Source organism: Ixodes scapularis, unplaced genomic scaffold (genome assembly GCF_016920785.2).
Source record: "Ixodes scapularis isolate PalLabHiFi unplaced genomic scaffold, ASM1692078v2 PGA_scaffold5__190_contigs__length_132052651, whole genome shotgun sequence".
Lineage (NCBI taxonomy): Eukaryota > Metazoa > Arthropoda > Arachnida > Ixodida > Ixodidae > Ixodes > Ixodes scapularis.
The window spans coordinates 51,568,105-51,579,206 of record NW_024609880.1 but is presented as its reverse complement, the minus strand read 5'-3'; the positions used below and the strand labels follow the sequence as shown (position 1 = coordinate 51,579,206).

General features: G+C 47.6%; 1 protein-coding gene across 1 annotated transcript in view; it reads left to right on the top strand.

Annotated features, from left to right (window-relative positions):
• The first annotated feature begins 682 nt into the window (after window positions 1-682).
• Window positions 683-11,102, top strand: part of LOC120838801 (cytochrome P450 3A24-like) — a 38,376-nt gene continuing 27,956 nt past the window's right edge. The window contains exons 1-2 of the mRNA XM_042293977.1: window positions 683-1,125; window positions 7,336-7,432. Of these exons, the coding sequence (XP_042149911.1) occupies window positions 1,052-1,125; window positions 7,336-7,432 (171 nt within the window). The 5' untranslated portion in view covers window positions 683-1,051. The remainder of the gene's footprint in view (window positions 1,126-7,335; window positions 7,433-11,102) is intronic.

The following is an 11,102-nucleotide window of genomic DNA, read 5'->3' as shown; positions in this document are numbered from 1 at the left end:
AGGGAGAAATCCCGGGGATTTCTCACCGGCACGCGCGCATCACGAGACGAAAACGCGAGGCTTTTGCACGTCGCAAAGCCTGACGTTTTCGTCGCGGGATGCGCGTGCTGTGGAGAAATCCCCGGGATTTCTCCCTCGTGTGAATACCCCTTAAGGAGCGGCGAACCTGACATTTACGGCAGTAAAAGAAATCACGCATACCTTGTGTACCCCTTAAAATAGAGTTTCTCAAAACGCGCTACAGTATATGCCATTTGATAGAAGCGTTCATTTCTGTTTTCCTCGGTTGTTTCCAAGGTCAAACCACTCGTGACTCGTGTCGCTATAGATGACGACACACCGAACCAACGCTCTGTCAATTATCCTTGACGGGCACTCCAGATAGGCGGGTCCGCGCCGCGTTCGTTCGCTCGACCTCCGCCTACTGGAGTCATCGGCCACGCCGACTTGATAAAAATCCAGAAGGAGTTGTCTTGTGTTGTCCTCAATCCTTACTAAGTTTCTGTTTTTGGCGCTTTTAGTACGTAATGAACCAACTAGCCCATCTAACCATTTTGGATAAAAATAACCCGCTACGCTCTCTATAGCCGGACCAATCGCATCATGTTAAATATTTGTGAGAGCTATACTCCCGTTTACACTGTGTCGGCGTTGCCACACCCGTCGCATCGTAAAAGTCGACATATACACGACCGCACCGTCAGGGGCGTCAGATTCAATCGTAAGCGCTAGGAAGCTTGCATTTAAAAAAGGAAGCAACTCTAAAAACGGACAGCGGACACCTACTGAGCGGGTTGGTTGCTCGTGCGCACCCGCGGGTTGCCGTGTGGTAAGAAAGATAGTGTGAGGAGTGGCTGAGCAAAGCCCGGAGACGCTTGCAAATGATCGACGCCTTTCGCTTCCTCCTTACACCCTGCACACGCAACCCTTGCACCACGAGCCCTCGATAGTGTACTTGAAAACACGCTCAGATCCGGACGCACAAGTTGGCGCGGTCGTCAAGACGAGGCGTCGTCGCTAACACGACTCGCTCGCGTTGACAGCAACGATCATGGGTCTTCTGGGGTTCGTCGGCTTACCGGACTGGATTTTTTTACTGGCGACTGCTTTAGTCCTGCTGTACATGTAAGTTTTTTTGTTTTTTTTTCCGCCTGTCTACTTCTGGGGAACAGTTGGCATCCGATACACACCATTCCCGCATTCGCCTTATGCGCTGTCGCTCTCTTGAGCGGGGTAATGAACGATGCGCACACGTGCGCAGCCCACTGACTCGGCATTTTTAACCTAGGTGATAAACTCTGCTAGGGTGCACAGTCATTGAAACAGCTTAAGGAACGCAGGTCGTGGTAAGTGTTGCGTAGTCGGGGACTCGAACCAGGTAACCTGCTAGGACTGGAGTCCCAGCGTCTTGTGCGGCAAGGTTAAACTGGTTTATTTACATGAGTATATATATATACACAAGAAACAACCAGTATGATATAATTCAAGTCAGTCAGTCGAGACACACGTCAGAGCAGCGCCCTGTTCCTTTTTAAATTGTCAAGCAGACGGTTTTTTAATCTTTCTCTTGTATGTGTATAAAAAAACAACACATAAATTTCAGGCTTAATATTTATATTTTTCCTGAAACCCTCACTCATGAACTTCGAGTAAAATCGACGCACCACTTAAAGACAATTATGTGAAAAGTTTTAGGGCGCTACATTTATTGTTTTATATATACGAATGTGTCTACGCCAGAATAGGGCTCAGAAATGCCCCTGTGTACAGTCCTGCAAAGCGTCTACTGAGGAAACGCAGCAATACTTCCCTGGGTCGTTCGTGTCTCCGAGTGAACAACTTGGAGCTTCCAACAACCTGCTTATCGCTGGTACCGAAAAGACAATAGCTTCGTGTACTTGTGGCTGACCGTACTTATCTCTTACCGGCGGACCCCGTCATATCGTGCACCTTCGACACCGTCGCGGATTGTTTTGAACGTCATAAAAGCACCTCACTTGGATGAATTATGGAGGACGAGCTTGCTTTGGCTGCGTAACAAAAATTACTTTTATACCTCATTTCACCTTGAGTTCATGTTGTCGACGCTACGAGCGGACGGGACCAGTCAGACCAGACTTGGGAAGTAATCCGTTATGAGTAACGGATTACTTGTAATCCGTTTCTGTTTCGATTAATTTTGTAATTGCCAAGCTGCTTTTTGCGGCAGTAATTTGTAATGCAATTTCGTTACAAAATATTGGTAACGGATTACTTTAATTACTCGTTACTTTTTTTTTAATAGGAGCATAATACAATAACTGGAGCAATATGGAGTGTGCCAGTACCCGCTCGACCAAAACGCAGAAAGCAGCTCTTGCGAAAATGCATTTTTCAGTAGCTTGCAACTCTACTCCGTGCATGAATAAGCTCACAGTGCTTCAAAGCTACAGGCAAGAGACCGCGGCTATGAGACGTTGCGTTCACACTTAAAAAGGCCTGTTTCGAAAAAGAGCTTTCGTAATTCGGTTCCTTAACTCTGAATCCCGTAGCGGAGGTAGACGCTGTAACAGAGCCTGCACACCGCTAGCTTAGTCTGCAGAATTCCAGGTATTTCCGGTCGCCGTATGCAAGCGGGATGGCGGGTGTGGTTTCAACTTTCGTTTCCTTGTCAGGCAATATTTGAACGGAGTGCACCTACATTCTTTCTCTTAAATACACTGTCTTATTTTTACAAGAACTACCATAATGCGGGCGTGTGGGAAATGGAAATTAGTGTTGCAAAACATTTTTTTCTAAAACATAATTTTTTTCAAATTGTTTTATTGATAAGTATACGGAAAAAGTAACATGAAAGTAATTTGTAACATAACAATTAAAGTAATATCTTACTTTTCAACGAAAGCAATTTGTAACGGTGATTCATTACATTTGAAGCTCGGTAATTTGTGATTTTAATTCATTACACTTCTTCCAAAAACGGGCACAAATCTGACTCAGACAGCGTCAAAAGCGCTGCACCATCATGGTGTTCGTCATGTCTCTGTGTGTGTTCTATCGTCGCTGAACCAATCATAAACAACAAAGGCCAAGTGACTCGCGCTTTCCACGCTGGTTGATTGTTCCCATTACTTGGTAACGCGCCGGCTACGTCTGGACTTAAGTTGAAACGAAGTATAGTCATCTTAAAGCCACGGAGAGCTCGAAATAGCGGTCCCTCTGCACATGCATCATACAAAAGACAGTCTGCTGACACTGCCTCAGGCGTGTTTCTTTCTTGTCACATTGGGCACACAAAAGAACATGTTTGAGGCGTGTTCGCATGTAATATACCTCTTCCTGCATCGAAACGATCTTAGCGGCAACGCATCTTGGGTTCCGATTGGCCACTAAGTCTCGGTTTCGATTCGCCAACCTCACTTTATGGCATTCGTCCACGACCAAATAAAGTGCTCGCATGTTCAAATATGTGACTGTCCTTGAATTTATAATACTATGGGTGTTGCCTACCGATATGTATATAAAACGCTGGGGCACGTGTTTTTTTTGTTTTTTTTTTCGACGTGCCGGAGTTTTTGGACAAGTAAACACAGGATGACTCTGGCATATGGAGGAAGAAGTATACTGCACGGTCGTCAAGTTTCATCGTCTCTTCAATGTCTTAGGCTTCTTAAAGCACCCCTGAGCGTGGAGTGTCATGCTTGCCCTCAGGAGATCTAGCCAGGCCACCAGAAAGGTGTGAGACGCGGGAGGCCGTGCTCCTACTCCTTGCTAAGCCCATAGGCAGGCACATGAGGCCGCTGAAGGCTCGTGTTTCAACGGGTATTCTCGTGAATATGAATGGGTACGATACAAGCGACCGCCGACTTTTGTTTTTATGCAGTGCTAAGATGCCCTACTTCGTCGAGAAATCGAAACCGAAACCATGCCCCTCCTCTCTATGGCCAATCAGGTTCCTTAATGCAACGTGCAAAGTGTCGCATGCGGAGATTTTTGGAGGTAGTCTATTCTTTCGTCGTGTCTGCATGCAGAGAACACCCTGCCTTTTGTATGGTGTATGAGAAGTGTGTGGCGAGTCACGTGGGCACCCTGCAGTGCTATCAACAAAATGTTCAATTAAGCTAGTTGATTCTTGACTGGCTGGATGCGCCGAAGGACACGGACAAAATACCAATGTGACAGCAGCGTCATGGCTGTCGTTACCTCCTTCACTTTGGCTGCCTTCACGGAGATTCGACAGTACCGCATCGAATCGAGATTTAACTGCTTTGACTGGTATCAGATGAGTAGAAGAGAAAGAAGCAGGAAGATAGGGTGTGTGTGGTTGGTCCGGGCTCTGTTCGATGCGGTGCGATCGTATTCATGTAAACCCTTTGGCCCTGTCCTTCAGCCCTTATAACCAACCCTATTATCGATTTGCAGTCAATGAGATTGCAGAATAAGCCGATAAGAAGGCGGAACGAAGTACGCAGTCAAAAGCGTGTACATAATAGCAGCACCCTGCATTTGTTAAGCTGTCAATGATTATAAAAAAAAAATTGGGTTGTGTGTGTGTTTATACAGCCTAGAACTTGGTCTGCCTCACAGGGGCGACGAGTCTCCCAGCTGTAGATGAGAAATTTAGCCAGTGCGGTACAGCCGCTAGCCTGGGGTCTTTAACGTGCATCACGCAGTAGTGATACACGACCGCACGCCGGTACGATGCTCATCCAGATCGAAACGGGCAGGGGTGGGGCTCGAGCCCAGGATCCCTGGGTTCTGCAGCGCGAGCTTTTGCTCCACGTGCTCCGAGCTGGTGTGCGCTAGACCACTCGGCCACCGATCCCCCCTCAATGATTATAGTGACGACTATGCTCTGTTTCACCTTGTGTTGTTCCGCAGGAAAGGCTACAAGCGCGAGCTCCTTGCTCTGGGGCACATCTCGGCGGCACAAGCTCTCGTGACTTAAGAGCGGCTGCCAACGCTATGAGGTCACGCTTCTAGCCTTCGCTGCAGTACAACATAAGGTGAAACGGAGTATAGTGGCTGGTGATCATGATATAGAAAACCCGAGACTGTGGTAAAAGCAGGGAAACGGGTAGCTTGTGGGTATATAACACATTGAGGAAATCAACGCAGTAGCTGAGTTTGAGACTCTCGTGTCCTCTGTCTTTCTTCTTCGACACCGCTTCCCCTGCTTTTACCACAGTCTCGGGTTTTCTACATCATGATCAACATCCATCAGCTCGCCTGCGCACTCACTTTTTTTTTTTTTTTTTTTTTTTGCATTTTTAGTGGCTGGTGTCATCTACTCCCAAGCAGACGCGGCCAACGTTTATATACTAGTCGTATCGATAGTTCGTTGGTGTTCACTGTACTGAGTCCAGATGACACTTGTTTTCCTTTATTTTCTTATATTTTCATGCAATAACTCCGACATCCTCATGCAAACTTGCAGCGTGGTCCGCGAGCGGGTCACCGCTCCGTCAAGAAAAAGCTTAACTTCCTTTCCATTTTCCTTTTTAAACACGACAACGAGCCGTGGCGAGCCGATGTGAGTGGCCCCACCGGGGCATCAATGAAAATTTCTCTACTTGCTCGGTGCATGGACTCACTCGGGCGACGCCGCGACGCCCGAGTGAGTCCAAGCCATGCGCAAGCCATGCCCAAGCCATGCGCAAGCCATGCCCAAGCCTTGACCTCCTCTCCACACCACTCGTGAACGTGATTGCTAGCACCTAGCGGTTTCGCCATGGAACACGTCACGGGTTGGGACGCCATAGCTTGCTGGAACGTGTCGTGTCGAGGAGGGAAGTCTCCCCGGCTTTGCCGTGAACTTTCTCCGGCTCGCCATAGCCACGGTGCCAGTTTGTATACCCTTTTTGCGCGTTTTTGATAGAGTTTGGCGGTTCGGCACAGAAAGCTCTAATGGTGCAGAGATTTATATTTGTGTTTAAAAAATTCATACGCACAGGTTAGGTACATCCCGCTCCATGTAAACATGAAGAAAGGTAGAAAACGCAGGCGAGCTGGTGAATGACGTCCGTAGTAACCCTGAGACGTTGGAACAATAAAAAAGCGGACAGAACTACTCCGCATACAGCATCTTTAAAAGCCATCATTGTTGCGTCAGTAATATCGCGTGTTTTGAATAACTTCTGTATCAGGGTCTTTTTCTCTGGTTTAATCGTATACCTCCTCGAATAAACCACGGGCCTATTTGTCCTAGCTAAGAAAAACCAAAACCGAAAGCATGTACCGCATTTCACAGACTAGAGTCGGCGGACTATCATTCTTAGAAGTTGAAACTTTACCCAATGGGTACTACCAAGGTGGACTATAAGATATTCGCGTTTCTAAATCGGTCATTATAATCAGATGTGAAAAATACAATAAATAACAAGGTATGTAAAAAAATGACGTTCGTGTTTATACAACGTAAGGTCGGTCTGCCTTTGAGGTACGGAAACACTGGTTTGCGATGGAGATGAGAAATGTAGCTAGTGGGGTACCATTGCTAGGCTCGGGTCTTTAACGTACATCACGCAGTTGCGATACACGACCGCACGCCGGAACGATGCTCATCTCATCCAGGTTGAAACGGGCAGGGCTGGGGATTGAACCCAGGATCCCCATGGGTTTTGCAGCGCGAGCTTTCGCTCCAAGTGCTCCGAGCTGCGGTGTGCGAACACACTCAGCCACCGATCCACCTCCCATACACAAAGTATGTCCATGCTGATTTATGTGTACAACAAGCTTTTTTTTTTTTTTTTTTTTTTTTGTAAGTCACAAGTGCAGACTTTTGTCAAGGCGTGCTTTGTATGACAATGTGTAACGTGCGGACTAGGCACCAGGCCCGGTCTTTGTCCGTAAAACACGGTATAGGTTCAATTAACCACGACCATTGCATGATCGAACATGCGAGCCAGGCAGGCTAAAAGCATAGCGTCCACTCTTGTGGCTTTTGCTTCGCTGGCGCTTGCGGTGGAACGTAGCGTAGTAGAATATGAAATTTTGGCACGCATTATGCCCGAGTCCCACCATAGAGAGACAAACAGAAACAAACGAATGCGACAAACTTCACACAAATCCAGCGTGCACGCGATGGTACCTTTGACAGGCGTTTAGTCGTTCGGTGCTCGTGAAGTAAGCACGAGTGATTGCAAGCTTGCCAAAGATATACCCTCGCGTGCATGATGCTCGTATTTGAGCCGTGAAATCGTGAAAGACTCTCGTTTTGGGTTTGTCGCTGCCATTTGTTTCTGTTTGTCGTTCTAGTGGGACTCGGGCATTAAAGAGTAACACGAGCACAGTGTCACTATTCGCTGTTTTTGTTTTGCTTTTCCTCACGCGTACCATTTTTTCTCGCACACGCAGGTACATCACCCGAAACAGCAATTACTGGAAGAAGCAAAATGTTGTACACATGACATTCTTCGAGACTTTCGGAATGTTGCTGAAGATTTTACGCATGGCAAGTATTATAGGACATTGCAAGTCCCAAAGAGGGCCTCAATGTTCTACCTGAAGCCTCGCCGCTGACACTGCTCACACATCGTACAAAAGACACGGAGTTTCTCTGCAGACATGATGACAACATTATCTGCGGGCATTCCTCAAGCATGTTCGGAGCATTCTTACTTCGCACATAGGTGTGCTTCGAACAAGTCTGCAGTCACTTTTTGTGCAATCCACGTACACAGCCAGTATCCGCAGACTGTCTTTTGGGCATGATGTCTGCGGACTGTCTTCTGGGCATGATGTCTGCGGAGCGCAAGTTTGTCTGCTTCTTTTGCAGGGGTTGTGGTGACGTCAGAACGCCAAGCTCCGATTGATTTTGATTGAAGGATACTAGACTTTCAGGCAGCTTGCTTTGGGCTCTACCATCCTTCAATCAGAGGCAATCATAGCGCGGCGTCTTTCTGACGTCACCAAAACTGAGAAGCAGACGACTTGCTTCCCGCATTAGCAGTCGGACCGTGGCTCTACTTCTTCGTTACGGCCAATGTCGATAGCATACAATTACAAGAGATACAAAAACACAATTTGGCGAGTAGAAAAATCACGGCGAATCAGCGGTAAATGCTTTAAAGTAGATGACCTAAAGATATGGCAGTGTGCCTCATGCTCCAGGAGAAAAATAAAGCAGATGTAGGATGGCTAAATAAAGCACGCAGGGTGTCTAAAGCATGTCTGAAACCAGGTACAACCGCACCACCTTCCGAATGAAGAACCAGAGGAGCGGGGATGGCGGCGGAGACGGTGTGGCAGGGACTGTCGGTCTTGGTGCCGCTGTTCTGGTCGGCGTGTTCGTACATCATGCAGTTTTCACGGAGGGAGCGTGCGCGTTAAAGGGGCACTGACACATCAAAATCATATTTTTTTTTATTATCCGAAACGATTGAAAACGATGCCGGGACATTACCCTCAAAATTTGAAATTTGGGAATTCAGAATTTGTGAAGTAAAAAAACAATTTCCAAATGCCGAATTCGAAGTTCCCGCGCGATCGGCGCCGGTGCCTTGACGTCAAAAATTGCGGAGACCTGAGAGTCCCCTTTCTTTCACCACTCCCTGCTGTTGCCATGGCGACCCAAAGCGAGGAGGAAAGGAGCGGGCGGCGGCGTTCCGGCGGACCGGTTTTGAGCGGTGTCGCCTGTTTTCCGTTGGAGGATACAAATCCAGGAGACGGCACCACAACGAACTCCCGATTTTTGGTATTTCAAAAAGAAGAACCGTAGTGCGTTCGCAATTGCGTTAAAAAACATGTTTTAGGATTGCCGTAATTAAATGTTATAGAGATGTCACCTACAAAGCTTCTAAATTTCATGATTCTTGACTTCACCGATCAAAAGAAGCGAGGAGGCGAAAGGCGGGAAAATCAAACGCCAAAAATAAAAAGGCGCGCGCGCGCGCGAAAAAATTTTTTTTCGCGATGCGGGTTTTTTTTGCGTGTCTATGACTGCGACTTGCATCGTTTTAGACAATAAAAATAAATACGACCTTTGGGGTGTCAGTGCCCCTTTAAGATAGGAATTGTTATCTGCTTCTCAACAGCGCTGCACAAAGGGATCGCGATGTCTCATTTCATTAGGAAGTTTTCGTAGATCGGATACACTGTGTATCTCGGATTCTGCTGTTGCCAGCACAATCTGTGCTCTAACTTGACGCCTAAAACTCCCACAAGTAGTGCAAAGCTCTCGCGTACGATCTGCGAAAACAATTATTCTTCCCAGAAAGAAAACAAATTGGGCGTCTGCATGTTTATACAAACTTAGTCTGCCTCAACGGGGACTTGTCTCGTTATTATGCAGTTTCCATATATCGTTACCGCAGGCTACCGTAGGCACGGCAACGCTCCTGGCGCGCGCTGAAAATAAGGCTTAAAAGGTGAAGCGCGAACCTGTGGTTGCAACGCCACTGCCTTAGTAACCGAGGTACAGGTTGATCACGTGTTGCAATGCACTAAAACCGCAATGGTGTGCAGTGAGCTGTGAGCCTCTGACTAAGAGACGTCAATAATGTGAACGCTGCTCTACCGGAGCTTGACGATCACCATGCGCGGCTTACTTTTTAGAGCACAGCGCAAACACCACGACATTTTCATCACCCACAACACTATTTTGCCACAAACAATGATGTGGCCGGCGCCCAAAACACACTCGCCTTCCACAAAGCGTCAGAAATTCTGTGATGTTTCCGCAACGTCTAGAAAACGAAATGCTGATCTTCCTAAAGTACGTCAACATATCCCTAACCTGTGACACGCTGCTGTCCTGAGCGTTTCGCATTCGTAGCCAAGTAAATTAATTTAAGCACACTGACCAGCGTCAGCGAGCAGGTGCACAGAAAATCTGTCCCCGTCTCTTCCGCCATCTAGGAAGTACCGCCCCACCATCCATAGGGCTCTATTCCCTTTACTCTGTCAGCTTTAGCAGAGAGAGTGCCGCAGAGGAGGCGAGATGAGTCGAGAAGGGACTCGCCTCCTCACCGGCGTCCTTTCTAGTAAAAAGGTAAGAGGGAAGTGCTTCGCGGGAGGGCATATTTTAGGCTCATAGCAAGTCTTCCAAACGAATCGCGTTAGGCGCTGCAACCCCTCGCTTCGCTCGGGAAAGTTTTACAATCTCAGACCCGAGCGTGCATCTAGCCTCGTCGGAACGGCTCACCAGTCGTCGTCCTCCCTGTCACGAGGTACGCAAGGCTCGTTCAAATAATCATTTATGTAAAGAAAAAGAATACGAGACCCAATTGAATCCAGGCAATTTGTATTGAGAAGAAAATGAAAAAGGGTGTCTAATAAAAAAGGAACATGAAGATAAACCGAATTGAGGGATATGTACACAAGGCAATATTCACTTGAGTTCCGGTCTTTTCCGTTGGCGGAAGATGCTCAAGGGGTTGCGGATGTAGTTGCCGGGTTCTGGATCGTGGTTACCAAGTTCTCGATGATGGTAACGGGAGCCTGGATTCCGGACGCCGAAATTCCCAATGGCGATCGCTGGGCTAACCCGGACCTGGTCGGCACCACGCTGATGGATGCTTTGGCCACGGCGAAGGGATCTCGGGATCGGGTTTCTTAGTGTCCTCTCACCGACTGAGCTCCGGCAGCCTTCCTGTTGCCTTGCTTCAGCCCGCAACTCGCTGACTGGTTCTGGTTTGGGTCATGGCACCCAAGCGCCCAGGCCCGGCAGTTCGTCGCGATGGCTGCACTCCGACGACCGTTCGACGATCTCTTCCACTTCTTTTTTCTTTTTTCTCCCCCCTCGCGCAGCTCTCAGCTTTTTCTTCTTCTTTCGTGAATCGACCATGACAATAGCCCCCCACAAAAGTTTTTTCTTTCCCCCCTTTACCAGACACACACCAACGAAACAAAAGAAAGAAAAAGACATATACATGAGTCGATTCTGCACACCAACCGCGGGCTGGCGTCCAGTTGAAGGGTCGTCGGTGTATCCATTCTTCCCCACGACAAAACGTTCAAAACAAGATCATTCCTCTCATCCTTCTGCAATCAGAACTAAGAGCCACGGTAAACCAATCAATTCCACATCAAATACGGCTTAAGTAATCCCCTCCGACATTTTCGGACCCCTTAATGTACTGAACTATAAACTCGTACTCTTGCAAAAGTAGACTCCACCGCAA